This window comes from Corylus avellana, chromosome 1 (assembly GCF_965113065.1).
Source record: "Corylus avellana chromosome 1, dhCorAvel1.hap1.2, whole genome shotgun sequence".
Lineage (NCBI taxonomy): Eukaryota > Viridiplantae > Streptophyta > Magnoliopsida > Fagales > Betulaceae > Corylus > Corylus avellana.
In genome coordinates, this window is record NC_142490.1 from 15,830,656 (window position 1) to 15,855,287 (window position 24,632).

The 24,632-nt window shown below is 38.5% G+C and overlaps 1 protein-coding gene across 5 annotated transcripts; it reads right to left on the reverse strand.

The window, feature by feature from the left end:
* Positions 1-453: 453 nt before the first annotated feature.
* LOC132170253 (Peptidase M50 family protein) lies at positions 454-17,248 on the reverse strand. 5 transcript variants are annotated; one of them, XR_015912219.1, is made up of 12 exons: positions 16,989-17,248; positions 16,824-16,889; positions 16,641-16,707; positions 16,422-16,523; positions 16,233-16,336; positions 13,165-13,312; positions 11,997-12,077; positions 11,379-11,840; positions 10,920-11,243; positions 7,105-7,270; positions 6,270-6,326; positions 454-1,095 (listed from the first exon to the last, which is right to left on the reverse strand). XR_015912219.1 is itself a non-coding variant. In XM_059581161.2 (11 exons), exons 1-10 carry the CDS (start codon positions 17,105-17,107, stop codon positions 7,106-7,108), a joined length of 1,638 nt encoding a protein of 545 aa, XP_059437144.2. In that variant the 5' UTR covers positions 17,108-17,248; the 3' UTR covers positions 454-1,095; position 7,105. The 5 variants fall into 5 exon arrangements, 4 of the variants coding, with proteins under 4 accessions (XP_059437144.2, XP_059437142.2, XP_059437145.2 ...); XM_059581161.2 differs by lacking the exon at positions 6,270-6,326; XM_059581159.2 differs by lacking the exons at positions 454-1,095; positions 6,270-6,326 and adding an exon at positions 1,334-1,738.
* Between the last annotated feature and the right edge of the window lie 7,384 nt (positions 17,249-24,632).

Consider the following 24,632-nt stretch of genomic DNA (forward strand, 5'->3'; position numbering starts at 1 on the left):
AACATATCATTTTAAAAATGAGGATCAGATTCGGTGAAAACCCTCTAACCCTGCTTACATTATAAAATAAAATTTAGTCTAAAGCTAATTTACCAACTTAATTGGCAGGAAAGGCATAATGTGAAATTACTAAACTACCACTTGACCATAAACGCATAGAAAATGAAATTCATGTTGCACTGCATATGGATCCATACTTCCTCTCAAGAAGTATATAAAGTTGGAGATTCAACTTATTATTTGGAAGAAATTTGAGGGGATCCTCAGTTGTTTTTTTTTTTCTAGCAGCCAATCCGGGGGTAGAGAGTAGAGAGAGGGAAAGAGGGAACGACCAAATCCTCAGAAGTCAGAACACCCACCGCCCGAGAAAAAGAACAAGAAAAATGAAAAGTTTGCCCAATGCATTGCACGAGAAGACACAACAGTCAAATTTGTTCAATCACTTCCTTAATTTAAGCGCAACTACGGCCCAATCAAATAGATTCCATGTAGAAGAGAGTTGGAATAATGTGTACAGAAAGGTCTAACCATTTACAATATACAAACTCATCTACAGTTCTTCAGCAACTTAAATCCTTTACGTAATTCTTATGGGGGGGGCGGAGGTAAACATATAAATTCATATTCTAAGTAACAGGATATGGAAAGAAAGAAAAAAACAAACATGAGTACAATTCTCAATTTTTTAATATAAACAACCGAGTCCAAGGACTACTACAGGCTACAGAAAGCAACGTATAAAGAGAAGCACCCAGATTCCAGAAGCTCTGGCGAATAAGTCTTGGTCTTACCACCACAAAAAATTCATCATGAGAGAAAAAGCAATTGATTTTAAGTACTCAGCGACCAAAACAATAAAAATTCATTCAACAGAATTTCAAGAAAAAAAATAAAAAATAAAGACTCTAAAATGACTTCTTTTATGCAAGTCAAAGTCTGAATATTTTGATGTTATGAATATCAAAATAAAGGAAAATAAAACGAAAAATGCAAACCCAAAAAAAGAAGGCTTTATTCCGTGGATGCATTACTTAAAGTTCATCTTCAACAACATGCTGAGATCAATATGGAAACCAAATGTTGGCCAAGTGATATCTGAAACAAACTCGGAGAAAAAACATTTAGAGAGAGAGAGAGAGAGAGAGAGAGAGAGAGAGTACAAAATTTACAAGCCAATTAACTACAAGACTGCCTAAACCAACACATCAAGAATTGGTAACACTGGATTCGAATATCCAAAAGTGAAACAGAGCCCAAAGCAACAAGACAGATAGACTAGATAGTAGCTGAAAATGTGCAAGAATTTGACTAGTTATTTTGAATATTGTAATAATGATTCTGGAATCATGAAAGAATCATGTTGAATCCCATAGTCCATATCAATGAAGGCAAAATCATTTTCTCTGTATCATGAAAGAATAATTTTTCCTAAATCATTACAAAAAGAAAGAGCACGCAGGGTCTCTCAAGAAAGAAAAACAAAACCGTTGTACAGAAACTTTTGAAAGTTGTGGTGCTCATTAGATGAATGTGAGGCTTCCATTAGGTTGAGTGATGTTAAAATTCATCTTAAATATTAGATAACTCCAACCATTGTGATCGCAGAAACCTCATCCACCCCAATGCTAATATCTCCACAACTTCAACCAGCCTGTTTTAATGAGACTGATAACCACAGTACCACCATAAGAAACACACAGCAAAGCTGCCTGCTAAAGAGAGCCTCCTGACAACAGTACTGCCACAAGAAAGCAAGGCCAAGCAAATCATGTGGGTTCCGTAGACAATGAACAACAGACTCTTTCAACCATCATTAATCATGCATTCCACATACTGATACATCACTCAATAACTAATTAACAAATAAATAATTTATACACAGCATCTATGGCATAATGGGTAGGCTTATACCCATAAAAAGGAACTGCCCAAATGGCCTGGCACCAGTTTCTGGCCAAAGATTTGGGGTGTACTTGAGGTATTAGCCTCTCTTTAGAATCTCTGATGTTTGGGTATGTCATCTGACATCCACCCATTCGTGGTACAATTAGGCGGTTTTTGCAATGCTGCCTTTTCATCAGTGGCCTTTGTGACACCTCATAAGTCTCATATTGGGTGAATGGATTGCTCACATTGAATTGTGGATTATAAAGATAATTATGAGTGCTAAGTTTCACATTGATTCCTTACTAAATGATACTAGGCTTTATAAGTGATTCTAGAAAGTTCCAATTGCAACTTGACTCGTCCTTTGTGATAGTGTAGATAGGGCTAGCGCTTTCTCTGGATCGTTGCAAATGATATCAAAGTAACCTACTAACACTATGTGACGCTGAAGCACTACATGATGTAGGCCCAAGCGAGGATGTCAAGAACTTGAGATTGTGATACCTTAGAGAGCTAGTCCCATGCTGTGTGAGCGGATTATAAAAGTGCTAATGAATGGTAAGTCCCACATTGATTCCTTACTAGGTGAGACTGAACTTTAAAAGGGACTCTAAGGAGCTTCAATTGTAACTTAACTAGTCCTTTTAAAGTGATAGCACAGATGTAGCTAGCGCTTTTCCCAAGTCATTACAGCCTTACTAGGTGGCATTTCCTATCGTAAGCTTTTAAGTGCATCTTGCAGGGCACCACCTTGCTCCAAATTTTAAACCCTACAGTATGCTTTTAAGTGATTATTTTTAAGAAAGCAATCTCAAAATTTAAACCTAGCATTTAAAAACCCTAAAATCTCTCCAAGATTTTCTCTCTCTCTCTCTCTCTCTCTCTCTCTCTCTATATATATATATATATATATATATATATATATATATATTGACTTCTAATTTCAAATCAAATATCAAGAAGGAAAGGAAGATTCAAGGAATCAACCAAGTATCAAGGAATAAACCCTATCTTTTTTTTTTTTCTTTTTCTTTTTTTGAATAAGAAATACAAAATTTATTAAAAACATAAGGCGCCCTTATGTACACAAGAAGTATACAATAGGAAGCACCTAACTACTCCACCCCCACAAATCACCACCTAAAGCCCCACACGAAGAGCACAATGCTAAAAGACGTGAACCTTGCCTTTACCACAACTAGAAGACTCGCCTTTCGCATCGTAGTTAATGGAGCACTTTAAATTCAGTAACTCCCTGTTGACTAAAAAACTAGAGAGGGAAGCCAACTTGTCCCGGATGATCCTCTTCAATGGTTGTCAAGAGAGCCAAAGTCTACTCCTCACGACCAACACACGAGATCCCGACAATAGGACAGATGTCCTTAACACAATGTAGAGCCAATCTGAGTACCCGAAATCACCAAACTTAAAGAGAAAGAGAGAGAGAGAGAGAGCTCCAAGTTTTTAATCCAAAAATTTCTAGAGCCACAATCTTTGCAAGCACTCTCTTATTCCTTCAAGTTTATTTCCATATGCCAAGTATCATGTTTGCCCTGTTGTTTCAATCATGTTTTGATTTCAAACCGTTTGTTGAAGAAAAATCCTTATGGTCGTATCTTTTGAGTTGTTTTGCACATGAACATGATATTGAATTGATTGAATATACGAGGTTATGTAGGCTTTTGTTGAGTTGCATCTTTCTAAATTTTTTGCATGTCCTCAATTTGTGGCATTTTGTTCTTCTTTTCAGTTTTAGTAGGACCTTTCTTTGTATAAATCCTGTGTACTAGGGTTGCGCTCATTTGCACTTTTCAATGAATTACTTATTTATCAAAATAAATAAATAAATAAAAATTGCATGAAAACACACACTCTGTGTTTTGGCCAAGGAAAGAAATTCCTCAAGCCGAAACCTTGCTCTTGATTTAGGTTAGGTTTTCATGCGTTTAATTTTCTAACTCTAGAATCATTAAGAGGTTTTGTCTTCTTAAGTGTTGCAAAACCAAAAACAAAATGATATGAGGGATTCGGCCAAGGGAAAAAATTTCCCTAGCCAAACCCATGTCTTTTACTAATACATGATTTTGATCAGTTTTCCTAAACCTAGAATCATCAAATGGATTATTTATTCAGAAAAAGTTTTGTAAAAATAAATAAGGGGCATGGAATTTTCGACCAAGGCAGTACCCCTAGCCGAAAATTTCATGCCAATTGTCTCACATGATTGGTAAATTTTAAACAATGAAAAAGTTGCAAAACAGATCTTTAATCGGTTTTCGAAAGAATCCAATGTTCTTGAAAATTTCGTGAAGAACATCAAAGAACAGAATTTTGATCCCTTTTTCTAAAGAAAACTATTAAAAAGTTGTTTGAAGGTCTTTGAATCATTTTAGTTACAGGTTGGGCCATAAAATGTGCTTAAAAGGTCTTTGATCTAATCTTGGCCCATTTCCCCCACTTAAGTAAGTTAAGGCCATTAAAAATTAATTAGGGATCATTTAAATCCAGCCAATGATTGAGAGTTTTAATGTTTTAAAAAGAATAATTAGCCCAAGAAAAATGTTCTAGACCCAAGGAGGAGTCCAAGACCCGTAAGTCAATTTTTTTTAAAAAAAATTAAATCAAATAAAATTTTTAAATATTATTATTATTATTTTATTTATAAAAAAATAAAAAATAAATAAAAACCCTAGTGTTAAACCATAGGCTTAATTAATATGAAATCAATGGCTCAGGAAAGGAGGAAAGGTAAAGAAAGGTCAACTTAACTTAAGGTCGACTCTTAACTAGGGTAGTTTGTAGTTTAGTTTAAGGTTGTGACTTGACTGAAATTTATTAGTAGCCGGTCAGCGTACTACTTTCAAGCTATCAAGGTAAGTGAAGTGTAAGGGGCAGGGGTCTTCACTGGTAGCCGGTGAGCCACCGGAGTCTAGCCGGAGTAGTCAGCAGGCGACAGAGACTGGTCTGCATGGTGAAGAGTGTGCCGATCAGCACCTAGGGGTAGATAGTATGGCTGGAGAAGATGCTGGAGGTGCCAGTGAAGGTGTCGAAAGGGGGGAGGTTGGTTCTCAGGAGGGGTGTGCGACTTCTCAGGTTGCCGGAGTGCCACCCGAGACTTGCCGGAGTAGTCAGTAGACGACAAAGATTGGCCTGCATGGAGAAGTGAGTGCCGATCAGCTTCCAGGGGTTGACAGTATGGCTGGAGAAGGTGCTGGTGCCAGTGAAGGTGTCGAAGGGGGGAAGGATGGTCCTCAGGAGGGGTACGCGACTCTTCCAGTTGCCGAAGAAGTGAAGGACACTCGCTGAAGATGGCTGACGGAGACCTAGTAAAGCCTTTTTCCTCTTCCCAACATGCCCAAAAACTTCATTATTCCACCTGCGAAGGTCACCTTTAAGAGCTTTCAGTTTACGAGCCAAAACATACCTAGGGTTACCATCAAACTGATATGATTGCCACCAATGTTTCACTTGATCCACGAACCCCTCATATTTCAGCCACAGATTCTCAAACTTGAAATAGCCTCCCCCTATCTTTGGAGTTTCCTTTTTTCCTTTTTTGATGTGAATTGGGTCATGCATAGTAGGGTTATTGACCTCCTAGATTGCTGGAAAGGCCAAAGAGGTAATAAAATGGTGATGGAGGTGTGGAGAATGGCCCCTTTGTGCCTTATGTGGACTATTTGGAGGGAGAGGAATGCTCAATGTTTTGAAAATAAGGAAATGACAATGGCAGAGCTTAGCAATAGGTTTCTCAAATTGTTTTTCCTTTGGGCGGGAACCTTGAACATTCCTCAAGTTTCTACTATGCATCAATTTGTGGATTTGTGTTCTTCTTTTTATTTTTAAAGGGGTGGTCTTTGTATACTTCTTGAATACTAGGGTTGTGCCCCTCTGCACTTTTTTATGAAATACTTATTTATCACCCTACCCCTTTAAAATGTTCATTTAATCCAGAGATATCTATTTCTTATTGCGAGTCCAGTCGTGCAGGTTTGACTACTAACTAAATAATGTGTTATGACTAAACAGAGCCTCTACTCTCCGAGAGAATTCTATTATTGCTCCTACCCGTATTTTACACTAGCATGAGTTATCTCAATAAATGTTTTTCAAATGCTTATGAATGCTGTATTTACTATCTCTTGTTTCGAAATGCATTTATAATAAGCAAGATTTTAATACACAAGAGATACTATCACTTGAATGGTTTTAGGTATTTGGGCCCTATATAAGGAAAGTTTATTTGAGGAAAGGAAATCCATCTCAGCACATGCTATATTATAATAATATGAATGAAAGTTTAAAGAAAAGAAAGGAATGAGCATGTGTTGAGGTACGAAAAGTCTAAAATGTTCTGCCTAAGAATGAAAGAAGCATGGTACCAGGGTTAGGATGGAGTGCAAGCACTACGTACGGTCCATCACCAAGCTTTAGCTACACTGAATGCACCCAAAGTTAATTAGGTAACCCATGTATGGCAGACCGCAGCTATCATTGGCGTTGGGTCCTTCAAGGTTACGCACAACTCCATGCATACGGGGCATAATTGTATGCAAGGTCGCAAGTAACAAGTGAAAGAAAAAATTTAAAAGATTTATAAATCATGGCTTGTGTTAACTTTTAAGGAAGAAAAAACTTTATTCAAGTGAAAGTATGTTTTTAATTACGAAATGTTTTAACTCAACCGTTTTTAATTGGTTGGGTATATTGCTTATTGAGTTTTCACTCATGTTTCGTTTTCCCCTCTCAGATGTTGGAGCAAACATTATATGCAGCAGGAATGCCTAGCTGTAGGAGGGCAGTCAGATTGAATAATTTATGTTTTTGAGCACATGAAAAAAATTTATGAGAACCATTTATGATATTTTTTGTTCATACTTTGAATTTTGAAAAACATTTATGAAGTTTCATATTATTAATAAATTGTTTGTCTTAATTATATCATACAAAATCTCAGTATTCCAAACCCTTTTCATTATCATTACAGAAGTCCTTGCTTAATGCTGAGTATCATTTAAAATTGTTAACAATCCAGATGAAACCGCATATTCTCTTCCGTGAATTGTTCAACAAATTATAGTATAACTTCATCATGTAAGCTCTTAAATCATATATTATGGCATTTTTCAAAGCAGTTAAATGCTAAAGCAAAGTCTACAGAAAAGCTAATAAAGTGAAATAGATTTTAAGAAAAAAGCAAAACATAGTACCATTTACCTTACGCATTGAAAAGACTGAATAAGATTCTCATAAAGACAAGGATGGAAATAAGCGTCCCTCCCAAAAGACATACTTGAAGAACCTTTTCCCTCTTCCTTGGGTTCAGCAAAGTGAAATGACAAAGGGTCACCTCTAGAAGAGATTCTCCATCGAGAAAGTAAACCTGATAAATTTATTAAGATAAGAGAAAAAGAGAACATCATTTTGGTATTCCTAAAAAAGGAGTTTTTTTGGGGGATATTTTCAACAAACCACTTTTCAAAAATGTTCTCACTCCAGGAACTGTTTTGAAGGAGATAAAGACAACCAAAAAGGCACATAGTTCCCAGAAGCCACAATGGGCTTGTTTGTTAAACCCCCCACCATCTCCCCACATTCCACCACACTATTCACTTCATTTTTTCCAAAAAAAACATTCTTACTTTTATATCAAATCATTCACTTTTTATATCACATCATTTACTTTTTATTACTATTCAAATAAAAAAATCACTACAAAACAAAATTTTTCAATACCACTTTTTCATTTTCCCATACCAATCATTATTTTCTTTTCTATTTTTTTTTTACACCTAAACAGTGCAGTGGTGTTCGGTGTTGTTTGCCAAACACCACCAATATCACAAGCAGCCTTAAAAGTAATCCTTTGCCCCCCACTTAGTTTTTTTTTTTTTTTTATCTATAAGTAACCAAAATATCATTAAAGCGTAAGACGCACCCAGGCACACAATAGGTATACAAGAGCCAACATATAACTAGCTAGAAGGAGGAAAAAAAACAAGAAAATCATAATAACTAAGCACCAAATGAAAAACAAATGCAGCAGTCTAGAGAAAAAAAGTATAGAAGAAAAAAGACTTAAAACTCCTCTAACATCCTCTCGCGATCCTCAAAATTTATATAATTTCTTTCCTTCCAAAGACACCACTAGAGGCAAGAAGGCACCATCTTCCATATGGCAGCATTCATAATGCTAGCAGCAGTCCACCAACAAGCAAACAAGCCAACTACATGACTAGGACATAACCTAAGACAGCACAAAGCGACTGAAAAGAAAAAATATATATATATATATTCCATAAGGCATAAGCAACCTCACAATGGAGAAAGAAAATGATCCACATACTTTCTATTCCTTTTTTTTATAAGTAATAAAATAGATTATTGACAATGCACGCGCCAGGTAGGGGTTGAACCTACGACTTTCTGCTTAGGAAACATACATCTCTATTCCTCTTACACATAAAACATTTATCAATCACAATGACATGCCACATCTTAAGATTGTCCATAGTAAGAATCTTTCCTATGGCCGCTGTCCAGGCAAAGAAAGCTGGCCTCAAAAGGACCTCAGCCTACCAAATACTCTTCCAAGGGAAAAAAAGACCATCATAACAAACAAGGACACTGTAAAAGGATCTAACATCCAACAACCCATTTTTGGAAGGGGTCCACTAAAGCTTGTCTTCACCCTCCCGTCTCCCTCTAACTAAATACAAGCTAAAGAATAAAGCATTGACATCCACCTTCCAATCATGAGTCGCTCTAACAAAGCTTACGTTTCCACTGATTGGAACTACCAGAAAGCTCCAAATGAACTGCTATGAAAGCATCAGTCGCACAAGCAATACTATATATTTGGAAAGGCTTCCTTTAAGGCCATGTCCCCACACCACAGATCATGTCAGAGTCTAACCTTGGAGCCATCCCCACCTTAAATCTAGTAATACTTGAAAACTTCTACCAACTCCTTCCAATATTCTTCTATAATCCACCCCACACGCCCCAAGAGGCTCATTAGAACATCACCCACCCCAAGAAATGCAAAATTTAGAGCCCACCAAGCCTCTCTCTCTTGCACATAATACCATAACCATTTTTATACGAGACCATGATTGAACATCAGCAAGTTCCGAACCCCCAACCCTCCCTCAAACCTCGGACCAACTTACCAAGTGAAATTTGAACTTTTCGCCTAGTCCGCCCCATCAAAAATCCCATTGAAGCTTCTCAATACTATTTGCAACACCTCAAATGAGAAATTGCACCTACAAAAGGTCTTCATTAAAATTAGGAGCACTTTTCATATTATGAAAATGACCAATACACTATGTTTTTATCCACCATTTGGATTGAATCCCATTAAACTATGTATCCACGATCAAACCCCCATCTTCAATTACCTTTATCACCTCCGCTGCTCTTTTTTTTTTTTTTTTTTGATAAGTAATGTTTATATATCAAAAGCGCAGAGGGGCGCAACCCAAGTACACAGGAAGTATACAAGAGAAAACTCCTAATTAGGAGAAGAAAAAAGAACAAGAAAATCAAGATAGCTAATCACTAAAGGGGCAAGCCAAGCTATTGTCCAAGTGAAAAGCGCGTAGAAGAAGAACGCCGTGAGGTCCTCCAAAGATCTCTCAGAATCCCCAAAGCATCTTGCATTCATTTCTAACCATAAACACCACACTAGGCAAAGGAGAACCATTTTCCATACAACGGCACTTCGAGAACGCCCTCCCGACCACCAACAAGCGAACAAATCCACCACCCTTTGAGGCATGACCCATGACAATCCAAACCAGCTAAAGATTGCATACCATAGAGAGCGAGCGATCCCACAATGGAGAAGAAGATGATCGATCGTCTCCCCATCCGATTTGCACAAGCAACATCTATTGATCACAATGCTCATATCCTCCACTGCTCATATCCCACCATCAATTACTTCACCCAAACCCATCTCCGCCACCTTAAGTTTTTCAACATACACGCCCCATCTTCAAGTCCACCACTACCAAATCTCCACCTACCATTACTTTTCTAGTGCAGCTCTGAATTCAAACGTCCACCAACCCAAATTTCATCTCCAAGCCTATGATTGACCAAATCCCACACCCGCCATGACTACCTACCTCCACCGACCTCTATCATCTCTAGTCCTCCCATCACCAAATGAAAAAGCCACAAACAAATTCCCTCTACCGGTAAGGCTTACTAGTCATCCAAAAAGAACATATCTTTGAAGCTCTGAAAGGCACACCAATTTTTCCACAATGCCACATCCAAATCCAAAATTCTGTCCAACCCAGTCAGTGAAAGCAAAAGCAAATCCTGAAAGAGATTAATTCAGTTGATGGGTGTCAATTCTATCAGTTTTCTAGGCATTTGGAATCTTGCTATTTTCCTTGATGGTTTCTTACTACACAAAGAGATAAGAACAAGAAGATGAATATGAATATGAGTATGAAGACAACAACGACGATAGTAATCATGATTAGAAGAGGAAAAATACTTTTAAAATGTTTTTAACTTAAATAGGGTCTCTAGGCATTTTAATTGGTAAAAGTAAGTATGATATCACAAAATTTCTACATATCTGCCACAGCAACAAGTTAATGGAAAAGGGAGGTATTGCCCATTTCTATATATCTCTCAACTGATAACCTCACAGCAGATGTACCTCCTTGCTGATTACCTTAATTGCCTCAAACCATCTAACTATCATATTACATTTGGATGGTCCATTCCGAAATTAAGTTTCATTTGCCCACCTTTACCCCTCCGTCAAGGTGGCTTATCTAATGGAAGGTAAAATCCAGCAAGCTCATGAGCCTTGGGCTTAATGTGTGAGGAAAAGTCATAAATGAAACAAAGACTTTAAGGTCACAATTGAACAACCCATTAGTTACGAGGACTTGCAGCCTAATATAGTTCGCTCTTGTTCCTGACTATACAAATATTCTATGGACAAAATTACAGTTGCACACAAACATGCAAAGCTGGAAAAAATAAGAGGTGTAAGAACTTACTGGCAAGCTATTGAGAAGAGCTAGTGTTAGAGAGACGTGGAATGTGTACGTCAGAATCCTTTCCAGCACATTTGGAAGATATGCACCAAAATGAAATGCCCAACGAGGTTGATAAGCAGTTAAACGAACCGAATGTGCCATGGACATCACATCACCGACAAAAACAAAAGTCCCAACACACTTGGAGTTTATAAGGTCAGAAGTCTTTGATACTGAAAATGAATTTCTTCCAAGTTGCAAGCACTCTGGAGTAAAAGATCCTAAGTATGAGATCTCCACCCAGCTCAAACCTGGCATCTGAAGTGGACTTAAGCAAGACTCATCCTATGAACACCATTAAAATTGTATTCAGCTAAATTGAGCAGTATAAGAATCACTTTCCATTATGTCCCAAGCACATAAGATTTAAAAGTAGAACTTGTTAAAAAGAATAAAATGTTTATTCAAACATCTATTTACCAGTGAACATGTGCAGCTGCTTCCATTAGTTATTGTTGTCCATCCATCACCACATTTATAAAGCTTAACAATGTCCTGAGCATTCATGCAGTGTGTACTCTGTCTTCTCTTTGGATGACCATTTTTGCTGTTACCACCATCTGACATTCTCGTATCAAGACAGGGAATGGTTACAAATGCAGTAAGATCATTAGGACAAGCAGATTGGTTGTCTACTGACTGAATCTTCTGGCCATCTTCTATCATAAAATTGGGGACACAATACCCCTTTCTGCCATTGACCGCCCCAAAGCCTTCAACATATTCGGTATGATCTGTAATTTGACGTGTCACATTATCTATCAGAACTGTCATTTCCATCCACTCTTCTGCATTATGGATGTGAACACCATCCAGTGACATAATTAGATCCCCAGGAGACAAATATTTGAACAAAGGCGATGTAGAAGATACATCCAAAACCTATTCCAGGTAATCATTTCCAAAAAGTGGGAGGAAAAATGTGTCAAATCCAACCATGCACATATACTGATAGATATTCACATACATACATATGTATCTATGCATGTATCTATGCATAAAACAATATGATAAAAATAAATGCTTGTTATGTAGTACCATGGGGCTTTCACTATGCATGTAGAAGGGAAACAGGATCAGAGGCAGGAGGAATAGAACCAATCCACAACCTGCACAACACTTCAGGAAAAAGCTAAAGGTAATCAGCATTAGATTTAGTATCTTATGAGCTAGCGAAAAGATGAAAGCCATATGAAGCCAGAAGTGAAGTTAAGATTTTAGATTCCAATTAAATACATAAGCCGAATCAAAGTTTTTTTTACAAGGCAAAAGTTCATATGCCCTCTTCAAACTAGTGTTTATGTGCTCGTTCGTCACTGCTCGATACTTGGGTTCAAGTCCCTGCTTGCATACTCAGTGGGGTTGGGGTCAGATTATGGTCCAACTTAGTCTAGAGGGAGCACTTGCAGGTTTCCCACATCTAGTCCCTTCTAACCAGTTCCCCAACGGGTATGATGTCAACCCACCTCACACACAATCCTTGTCACTTATTAAAAAAATGGAGAAAACTTTCACTTTCAGGGCTTTTGCAATCATCTCCTAAACTTTAAAAAATCACAATTTAGTGTATCAAATTTTGAAGATTTCCTACCATTTGGGTTTGAGGTTAAATGAGATAGAGTATAGGTAAAATGTCCCATATACCCTAGTATTTAAAAAACTTTAAATAATTAAAAAATTATATAAAAAAAAAATGGAACCCATGGGTCAACTATGGGGTCAGCCCGGCAGCAATTTTTTTTTTTTTTTTAAACAAGGATATTTTGAGTATTTTGGTGTCTTCCGTTGGGATTTAACAAAAAGTCCTAACGGATGGGTGATATTGCAAACTTTTTAAAGTCGGATACACTAAATTGAAAGTTTTTAAAGTTTAAGGGGATGATTGCAAAAGTGCTAAAAGTTTAAGGTGATTAAGTGAAGTTTCGTAAAAAATAAAAAAGACAGCAACTTCTAGTGTCAACAACATAATTGACATTTGGAGTGGGTCAACCACATTGTCCAATCACCTGTTATCAGTTCAAAAGCCACTGTAGAGAGCCACACCATCAAATTGCTTCAATTCACTATTTGGACTTGATTGTTAGAACTAAAAGAAACCTAAGCACTTAGATTGCTTAGATTAAAATGTAGTGATTTAATTCACACATACCCCAAATTACAGAGCAGTAAAATGTATTAAAGCCTAGAATATATCATACGATCTTACCACTGCATTGTGCCAAATACCAGCACAGTATACGCGTAGCATAGTAAATTGTGAAAATGCTTGTAGCAACTCGTAGTTGAAAGCCACCAGAGCACCAGGAAATAGAACTGCAATAAAAATGGCAATGTACTCCATCTGTATGCCTTCACTGCTTTCCATTGAAGAGGTGCCTACAGGATGAAGAATGAGAATCTAGCATTCCACACTTTTAGGTCTAAATTTTAGGGACTAATCAATTTGTCATACCTTGATTCATCATATGTGGGTCACACATATAAACAACTACACAAAACATTAAAATTTCAAAAAATGGAATGGACTTGATAACTAGGTAAATATACGTTAAAACTTTTTTTTTTTTTTGATAAGTAATGCGAATTATAACTTAAGATTCCCCAATGAATTGCAATTCTCCAATGACTCAAATTAGACTTTAAACCTTAAGACTCAAATTAAACTTGCGCTATTTCTTATAATATACATTAAAACTTAAGTTTCCCCAATGACTCAAATTAGACTATCTAAACACAAAAGTACTCACGAACTCCCAATACCAGCTGCAGCCTGACAGTTCTTGTTCTTGGAAATGAAACAATAAGCATGTAATTGAAATTATGAACCCCTCTATCCCCCGTTACACTGTCCTTCGTTCTCCTGAGCCTACTAATTTGCGCTAGGTTTGGCTAAAATAATAAATTCTATTTAATTGAAACAGACAATTTATTGATAGTACTCTTGGGTTTAATGTGAGCATTCTATCACATATTTATACTAAAGTTTTATAATAAAATACAAAATTCAATTTTCTGCTTTAGTTTTGCCAATAGATATGGAAAATTTTAGCTGAAGTAAAAACTGGCAAGGAGGTTCTACCAGAAGATAGACATTTTATTCACGCTTCTACATTGGTTGAATTTTATTACTCATCTAGAGCTGTTCTCCTTATATCATGCCACCGTCTAAAACTCCATAAAACCACTACCATACCAGCTTATCTACTGGTTGAGTTATTGAAACATTACAAAGTATATCAAATGCATAACAAAGGCAGTAATATTCAAATTCCATATTTTACTCAAATTGTGATTATCATACGTAAACCAACGGTCTACTTAGATGAAATTTATGTTAAAAATATGGAAGTTTAGAGCATAGACTTTTCAGACTAACAAGCAATTGATGCATTGACCATGAACAGTATTAGACACTAATATAGCCATTTTTATAGGTCGGTTGTGCAATTTTTTTTTTTTTTTTAATATATATAAGTAATTGGCTCCAAGGGGCGCAATATTCTATTATCTTTTAAAAACAATCATGCCGATGAACCCTTGGATTTGGGATGAATTTTTTTTTTTTATAAGTAAAGATAATACTACGCCCACCGTGGGGCTCGAACCCAATGAATTTTAATCTAATTGTGATTTTAAATGCTACTTATGGGTGTGGGGAAGTGAGAGTATGTGTAGCATTACTCTTTCTTTTTTATAAGTACTTCAAAAACAAATTACAGAGTACAACAACAACGACAACGACAAGAAACAGAAAAAAACAAAAACAAGTACAAGCTTAACAACTGAAAAACCCAACCGAGACAAACAACTAGCACCTCACTCCCCACTAAGATGGATAAAACCATCGGGAATAAAAGAACCCCTAAATACTTAGATCTAGTCCAGTTTCCAAGGAAACCAAACAGACTAAGAAGAGAAAAAACAATAGAAACAAGATCTCCTTCACAAACATTGAGTTTGAAGCCAACCGGTTCGCGTTAAGTTGAAAACAACAACACAAAGAACACAATAACACCTAACAAAATACGGAGAAAATATCAGCAACACCAACGGTGGATATGGCGGAACGTGAAGACGTGCGAGATCCACGCACCGGCACGTGATGGACCGATGGAGGCACGAGAGGCAGCAACGGGTAGCGGGGAGGCTGAAGATGACAGTGGATAGGCACGTTGACAGGAGGAGCTGATAGAAGCTGGCAAACTAGCTTTGAAAAAGCCAAATCTAAACCCAAAGTAGATCCAGGAGGTGGAGGTAACGGAGTAGGTCAGAGGAAGCTACAGGGCGGTGGTGGAGGGGCTGGGGTGGCGATTTTTGGAGGATGAAGAATAAATCGCCGAAGGCAATGGATAAAACCTCATAAGAGGTGGAAAGGACTAAAGAAAACTCTGACCAAACAACAAAAGCAAGCAACTTCATGAGAGGGAAGAGGAGTGTATTTCTTCCCTCCTCCTAGACGGAAGCAAGATCGGCACTGGCTTAGGTTTGAAAAAAGAAGAGAGAAACGCTCTCAACAAGAGAGATGGATCGCTAGACATTTTCAATCTCCTTTTCAAAGTCTCACATAAATCTTAAAACCAACACTTCACTCACTTTATTCTATAAATAATGCAACTAAGGTATTTAAAAGGCCTCCATAACAGCTATCCAAAAGAACTATAGTAGACAAAGTAGATTAACCAACTTAACCTTTTCTCCTTGCATTCAATGCCAAACTCCTATAAAGAATGGCAAATGGGGAAAGAAACAAATTAAATGCTTTTCAAATCCTTTTTTTATATATATAAGTAAAATGCTTTTCAAATCCTACACCAAATAAAGAATGTCCATTATACTAGTGAATATCTCATTCTACACATTTTACGATTAAAATGCACGGAAACAGAGCGAAACCCAACAATGATTCTATTCATAATTGTTTGTTTGATTAACAATTAATGAATGTGAAAGAATATCTATATCATTTTCAATATTATTGGATTTCTCTAAGAAGACAAACTGATTTTTTTGAAATAAAGATTAGGAATTAGCAATTAAAAACTATGAGGCTTGCTTATATCTGATTACGCATACAATCAACCAAAATGGTCCAACTCTATCATTTACATGTAACATTTGAACTACAAGAACATAAGATGTCAGAGAATTTCTTGAGAAATTCATCTCTTCACAGATATTATAACAACACTATATTTGAATAACGCCCCAAGACTACAATTTAGTAGAATTAAAAAATAAAAAATAAAAAATAAAAAAGATCAGAAAGAAGCTGACCTAGCAGCAGCAAGAGCATGCCCGAGTTCATGCACGGATACGGAAATCAAGGTAGAAATAAGTAAATACCCAGCATCGGCAAGTGAGATGCTCAAACCAGAGACCTACGTACGCATAAGGCAGTCAAATAGGTAACAATCAATTTGATTAATAATGCTAATACTAATAAAGGGAAAAATCAAAACTAACCGAGGAGGGGGAAAACCCAAACAGTAAGGCTGTAGATAGATTTTCCAGCTCTGTTTTTTGGCGGAAAAGATGCAGTGCTTTGCCTAATTCCCAAAGGAGAATCTGGTGCCAACCCCCCCAAAAAACAATAATTGAGTTTGAGAATTGAGAGGAGATATATTATTGTCAAACTTTAATTATTAAGCCAAGATAAAAGTTCTTGTCTGGTAGAGACCATACCAGAGTAACGGCAAGCAGCGCGGTTAGGCTAAAACCAGTTCCAATGGAAAACCATACCCTCAAACTTCTGGTGAGTGAGTGAGTCAAGCAGTATATGAGTAATAATTGATAGCAGCAGCAGCAGCAACAACAACAACAACAATGCTGACAATAATAAAAACAATAGATAGAAGAAGCGAAAACCTGGCATGCCTTCGTCCAAAACGGAAAAGAGGTTCATTCAGTGCAGATATTTTGTAGTCGCAGAACCTGCGGGAGTGGGAGTCGTAGATTCCTATGTTGTCATTAACGACTTTGAAGAAGATAAGGGTTAGAGAGAGAGAGAGAGAGAGAGAGAGTAGTACTGACCAACAGGAAATGGTATTGGAGAGGTTGGTGGTGGTAGTGCGTAGGGGCAGGGGAGAGCGAGCCTGAGATCGAGTGCGTCCCCTCCCAAACCTTCTCACCCGCCTCCCTTCCATCTCCATCGCTATCACTTCTAATCAACTTTAATCCCCATCCGTCTTCTGCTTCCTCTTCTTTTGCCTCTCAGCCCCGGCAGGGGATCGTTTTCGCCTCTTTCATTTTTCCTCAAATGCTATAATTTGTTTCGACTCTTCCATTTTTGCTTCCTCACGTTTGCCCCCGCAAATTACCCAAATGTTTTCCCACCCTTTTTGTTTTTTTTTTTGTTTTTTTTTAACATGTTGACACAATAAGGGATGGTCCGTTTTATTAGGCGTATTCCTAGCCAATTGAACTACCTAAACTACTAATTATAAAATTATTAAACTACATGATGCGAAACTATCTGTCAATATTTTTCCCAAATTACTAATTATGTCATTGTTTCCTAAACTATATGTCAATATTTTCCAATAACAAAAATCTTGATGTTTACAATTCAACCTCTATTTTTATATTAGGGGTAATTACATTTCTCTCAATTAATTACAACGTATTTTCACTTTGTCCCCATGAAGTATCAACTGTACTACCCAACCCCATGAACCACCATTTTGTGCCTAAAATCCCCTTCCATTAGTCAAAAGTGCAATTCTGTCAATCAAAGGCGTTAACTCATACGGTCAGCTTGTTACGTTGCCCCCATAAACTTCAACATATTGTTATTTTGACAGTATAAGGCCTCGTTTGGTTTGCAAAATGTCTAGTCCATTGGAAAATGATTAGTTACTACTGGAAATAGAAGAGTGTGGAATAGATTAGCTATTCATATTCCTTTGTTTGGTTGTTATGCTGGAACAGACTAGTTAATCTTATTTATTTGTTTGGTACAATTCAATATGTTGGTGAATGAAATCATATTGTGATCAAATTTTCTAAAATACCCTTATAATACAAATACAATTTATATTATTAAGGACTTTCATTTTTAAAAAAAAAACATAAACAACTTTAATATAACTTATTTTTCTTTTTTGTTTTTAATTATGTCAAGTATGTGGCCTTTTTTTTTTCTTTTTCTTTTTTTTTTTTTTTTTGCAATTATGCTACAAAATTATTTATATAAAAAATATATATATAGTTGCAGAAAGCAGAATCAAACTCAATTTTGAAATCAAAAAAATATAGTTGGAGAATGTACAGAGAATCAAAAGAAATAAAAAAACAGATTATATATTTGTATTTTATAAAAACCTTGTAGATTCTATTTCTCAGTCAAAGAAAAAAAAATGGAGAAAAAGAGATATGGAGAAACAGAATAAAAAATAAAAAATTTTAAAAAAAGTACATAAATAAGAAGAGAGAGAAACGGTACAAAAAATCAAAAGAAATCAAAAAACAGAATTTAAAATAATAATAATAATAATATTAAAAAAAAATTGAGAAACGGTACAAAGAAGGGAGACAGCATAGAGAAAAAAAAAATCGTATGTACTTGTAGAAAAACTGTACCAGAAAATCAGAGAGAAAAAGAGAGAGAACGAAATATAGAGAGAGAAAAAATAAATGGATATATATATATATAGAGAGAGAGAGAGAGAAATATAGAAGAATCAGAGAGAGAACGAAATTTAATCCCACAAGTAGGGTTCTTTGTGGCAATTTACATAATTAATTTAATCCCATAGGAAATGATTAGCTAAGCTACTCATTTTTTAGTGGCTTAATTAACCCTGTGTGTATGAGATTAGTAGTCCCATGGGAATAGACTATTCTCAGGAATAAAGTGTTACCAAACAAAGGATTAGCTATACCTAGTGTTAGCTAGTCTAATCCAAGAGTCTATTCCACAAACCAAACGGGACCTTTTTTTTTTTGAACAAATACTCGATTAATCTTATTGCTAATGATCAGAAAGTGGGGTTAAGGCCCCTACAAACAATCAAGAGGAAGAGCTAAATGCTCCTTCATTACAATGTCATGAATACAATTTGGAGTAAGGTTCCTCCAAACTCTATCACCAACACCTTGTATGGCTGCTTTCGCCAACCTATAAGCAGCCTCATTTGCTTCCCTAGGAACATAAACACAGGACCACCTTGGGAATGTCTATAGCAGATTCTTTGTATCGTCCACTAGATGTCCGAACCGGCTCCACGTGGTCATAGATGAATTGATAGCATCCACTATCTGCTTGGCATCTCCCTCCACAATAACAAGTTGCAATCCCAGCTCCCTCATCAAACGGACAGCATGAAATGCTCCTAGAGCTTCCCCTGTTGCAGACTCCAGGGAACCCCTTCTTGTTTTGCTCATTGTCGCTACAACCTGCCCTCTCTCTTCCCTTATGACAATTCCAATTCCCATTATATTTTGGGTTGTGTCAAAAGCCACGTCCCAATTCGCCTTAAAGCTTCCTGTCTCCGGAGCTTGCCATGATTTCCCCCTGTCTGCAGGACTCACCTTCAAACTTTGGGGGACGCGATCTTGTTGCTGTTTGAACTCCAGCAAGCTCTCAACAGATTTTTTGACGATCTCATTCGGGCTAGAGAAGTGACCTTCATGGATCCAAGTATTGCGCCTGAACCATAGCTGTCGAGCAAGAGTCACGAACAACAGAATATCATCCATATTACATCTTCGAAAGATATTTTCAGCTAGCTGCATAAAATTGGTTTCCTCCTGCCCCCATTTTTGGAACACACGACAACTATTGCCCCATGCATCCGAAGCTGCCGGGCATTCCCATAGGACATGCAGGACCGTTTCTGGCTCCTTTTCGCATATGGGACACCTCGGGTCCCTCACCACTTGTCTCTTGAGTAGATTCTCCATGGTTGGAAGCAGATTATGGCAAGCTCTCCAGAGAAACGTTTTAGCAGCATTTGGGATGAGCAGCTTCCATAGTTGTTTCCATAAGAAACTCTGCTCCTTCGGTTGTGAGCTGCTAGGACACTTACTATTATCCAGTTCATTAGCTAGATGATAGGCGCTTTTGACCGTGAATGTCCCCAGATTCATTCCCCTCCATATCCGAACATCTGGCTGACTCGTATGGCTGATAGCAATGGAAGATATCGCCTTTATCTCCTCCTCAGTGAAGATTTGTGAAAGCAGAGTATGATTCCACCCTTCGGAATCCAAATCAAAAAGTGCACTCACCTTGCTACTTGGTTCTATCACCGTCGGTGGGGAGTGGGGCTTATATGTGGATGGATATGGGATCCATTTGTCCCCCCAAATATTAACCAACTACCCATTGCCAATTCGCCAGATCGTTCCCTCTTCAATAATCTCCTTAGAGCCATATATACTGCGCCAAGTAAGGGATGGTTTCGAGGTCAACTTTGCATCCATAATTGATGTATTGGGGTAATATTTGGCTTTAATAATTCTAGCAGTGAGTGTGTCCGGGGCTTGTAATAACCTCCAATATTGCTTTGCTAGAAGGGCCTTGTTAAAATTCACCAAATCTCTAAATCCCAAACCCCCACAGTCTTTTGACATCCCCATTTTGCTCCATCTCATCCAATGAATACTATGTTATTTCCCTTGAGAATTCCACCAAAACTTCTGCATCAATGAGTTAATCTCGGAACATAACCCTTTCGGTAGGAGGAAGATATTCATGCTATATGACGGAATGGCTTGGATCACCGCTTTGAGTAAGATCTCCTTTCCAGCCTGTGACAACAATTTTACTTTCCAACTCCAAGGCGTCGACTTACTTTATGTCTTTAATACCTTTGAAGGCCTGATTGCGGGATTTGCCTACAAGAGCCGGTAGGCCAAGGTACTTGTCATATCTCTGATTTTCTGAAATCCCAAACAATTCCAATATCGCCTTCTTCTGTTCCGGGGGAGTATTGCGATTAAAGAATATCGACGTTTTGGCCTGATTTAAACGTTGCCCAGATGCCTTCTCGTACATAGATAGAATTTTTGATCAAGCAATGCCAATGAGTCGGGGTCGCCTTACCAAAAAGTAAGCTATTGTCTGCAAAGAAAAGGTGGTTTATCCGAGGTCCTTTTTTGGAAGTAGGGACGCCGGGCAAATCACCATTTCTTTCGGCCTGTGCTAAAAGGGAACTAAGAGCTTCTGCACATAACAAAAACAAATAAGGTGAGATGGGATCCCCTTGACGGATACCCCTTGAGGGGGTAATCTTGCCTGTAGGGGATCCGTTCACAAGGACCTCATAGGTAACTAAGCTCACACACATCATAATCATGTTGATCCATCGCCTATCAAAGCCCATCCGACACATAACAGCCTCCAAAAAATCCCATTCCACCCTGTCATAGGCTTTGCTCATATCGAGCTTTACAGCCATATAACCCACTTTACCCCATATCCTCAAGTGCATCGTATGTAACGTCTCATAAGCGGCCAAAATGTTGTCCGTTATGAGTCGGCCCGGTATGAATGCACTTTGAGTATTGGAAATGATTTCAGGGAGCACCACTTTGAGTCTATTTGCAAGGGTTTTGGATATCAGCTTATAAAGTACATTGCATAGACTAATTGGCCGGAATTCGGTCACACAAGATGGGTTAGCATTTTTCGGAATTAAAGCAATATACGTCAAATTGAGTTCTTTATTCAGGCAACCATTATTTAAAAAATGGATTACATTTTGGCTAACCTCTCCTCCAATAGATGCCCAATTTTTTTGGAAAAAACTAGCTGAAAAACCATCCGGGCCAGGTGCTTTTAGGGGGTCCATTTGCATGAGTGCTCTCCCCACCTCTTCAGCCTTGAACTCCTGTAGAAGTGAGTCGTTCATGGCTGGTGTGACGCATGGTTCCATGGACGTTAGGACTAGCTCCAATTGTCTAGGTCCACTAGTGGTGAATAGCTCTTGAAAGTATCGGACAAAAGCATCACCAATGCTTGTTTGGGTGTCCCATCTACTTCCTTGAGTATCTGAAATCTCCAACAGCCTGCTTGATTGTTTCTTTTGACTTGCACAGGCGTGAAAGTACCTAGAGTTCTTGTCCCCAAATTTCAGCCAAGCTTCCTTTGCTTTTTGTCGCCAATAGAGGTCATCTTCAGATTGTGTCGCCGCCAATTTAGCTTTAAGTCTGAAAATTTTATGGCTGGCCGTGGCTTCTGAACTTGATTGGGCAGTAAGCAATTCTGCAGAGAGTTGCTTTATTTTCTGTTCCACATGCCTCCCATTCTTCCTCTGCCACTCCAACATACCCTGCTTGCTGGCATTTAATTTTCCTTTCACTGAATTCCAATTCCCTGGATGAGGAGTCTTGACCCGCCAAATTTTTTTGATGACTTCTTTGCACTCATTATTTTCTGCCCATTTTGCTTCATACCGGAATCTCCGCCTTCTTCTACAAAATTCTGTACCCCCATATATGTCGATAAAAAGTGGAAGATGATCTGAAAAAACAGCAACTTGAGTGGAAACTTCCACTTTAGGGAACCGGACCATCCATGCATGGTTAGCCACCACCCTATCGAGCTTCTCCATCGTGAAGCTTTCCGCATCTCGCCCATTATTCCATGTGCACAGTGGACCCTGTCTCTCAACCTTATGTAGAGCACAAAAATCCAGAGTGTCCCTAAACTTTTCCATAAGGTAATTGGGCCGTCGTTTCCCTCCTACCTTTTCGGAATGATCAAGGATTTCATTGAAATCCCCTGCGCACACCCAGGGTCCGGGTGCTAGGGACTTTAGGTGTCTCATTAGGCTCCAACCTTCACTCTTCTTATGCCACTCCGGGTGCCCGTAAAATCCAATGAACGTCCATGGTCCAATTATGGGTGTTGACACGATGGCATTAATATGCCTCTGACTATAGTTTTGGATTTCAACACCTAATCCTTCCTTCCAAAGCAACGCCAAACCTCCACTTCTTCCTACACTATCCACCGCTAGCAAATTTTCAAAACCAGCTCTTTGTTTGATCACCGCCATTTTATTATTACGGAGTTTGGTTTCCATGAGGAAAACCATATCGAGACACTTCTCTTTTACCTTCCGGCAAAGCTCCCGAACTGTCTCCGGGTTCCCAAGCCCGCGACAATTTTAACACAATATTTTCATTCTGGTCGGCGGGGCTGTGATCCAGACCCCGCCACTCCCGAACCATTAGAATGAACCTCCTTCTCATCGTATAACCCAAGAGCAGTAGCACTTTTGTTTTTCATTCGTCTATTTGAGCTCGAGAGAGCTTCATTATTGGCTCCCTCTTTAACCCCAAGTAATGTTCTCTTCCCATGCAAAGGTGATGTGTGAACCTCATTTGAGTTTAGGATACCAATCCTAGCACGTCTCTTCCAGGTTGGTTCCACGTGTGAATTTTTTCCACCTCCTGCCTGAATCAGCCCTCCACTCTTCTCCAATCCCATTCTGCCAGTTGCTTGACCAGGTGGCATATTTCCTGCCTTAGGAAAATTCCCTTCTTTGCATGTACCAGCTGTTCCATCATTAATGCTCACGTTGGAGAAAATTTGTTCGAATTTTCCTTTTAAAAATGCCACCTTCTCCGATTCCAGACTTGATTCTTTCCTTCCTTGATTAGCCTTCATCGCGGCATGCAAATTTCTGTTACCATCAACTTCCAACGAATCTGTGATTCCTGGCTCCTTCATTGCCGTTATGATTCGATCAGCATTTAACGTTCCTGAAATCTCACCCGTCATAATTCTTGGCTCATTATTGTGCACCTCCGTCGCCATCGGTGGAGCACCACCTTCCGTCCTGTTTCGCGGCCCCCCCGGAGGAGTTAAGTCTGCCGTCTGTGAGAGCGGCGTCTCGCCTCCACTGTTCTCGGAGGATCTACTGCCCCTTGTTCCACTTCCCCTCTCGCCCACCAAAGCCTTTTGACCCCGGCCCCTCTCGCCTTCCCTCCATTCTGGCTGATGAGAGTGTGAAAACTCTCTCCTCCAGCGTGGAGACGGGACACGCAGCCAAGGGCCATACCGCATCTCCTTCTCGTTGGCCCTATGTCCCCTTTTTACTTGACACCCCTCCCGACCATGCCAGATTTTACCACAATCATAGCAATGTTTGGGAAGTTTCTCGTATTGAAACGCAATCAAAGTCTGTTTGCCAAGAAGCTTGATGACTCTTCCTCTCGCCAGAGGCTTAGTGATATCAATTCGTATACGAACTCGTAGGAACTCTCCCCAACCCACTCCATTCTCGTCTGTGTCTACTTCCTCCACTGTTCCCACTGTTGCCCCTATTTGGAGACCGACCTCCTTTCCCATACAAACCAACGGAAGATTGCGCATTCTCACCCAGAAAACAGTGTGTTCAAAACCAATCTCAGATGGAGGCGATAAGCCGTCAAAATCTTCAATTGAGAAAAGGATTCCCTGAAAAATCCATGGCCTACCCTCCAATACTCTTATCTTGTCCCATTCATTCTCAAACTCAAGTAAAAAGAGATATTCTCCAAGAACTTTAAACGATAGATGACCCGAAGGACGCCACCCTTTGATCAAAGTTCTTTTGATCACCTCTTTGCCCACGTAACGCTCCGATAGCAGTTTGCCCACCAAACATAATTAGCCTCTGGAAACGGCCTCCTCCACCTTCTGCGGTTGGATCTCTAATTCCGTTGCTTCCCCTTCATCAAGGG

Excerpts from the sequence above, each read along its gene's own strand:
- LOC132170253 (XM_059581161.2), bottom strand. The coding sequence starts at position 17,107 with ATGGAGATGGAAGGGAGGCGGGTGAGAAGGTTTGGGAGGGGACGCACT. Across the intron at positions 13,313-16,232 it reads CATGCTCTTGCTGCTGCTAG|TGAAGGCATACAGATGGAGT; the intron begins GTCAGCTTCTTT and ends AATGGAAAGCAG. Across the intron at positions 12,078-13,164 it reads GTATTTGGCACAATGCAGTG|TGTTGTGCAGGTTGTGGATT; the intron begins GTAAGATCGTAT and ends TTTTTCCTGAAG.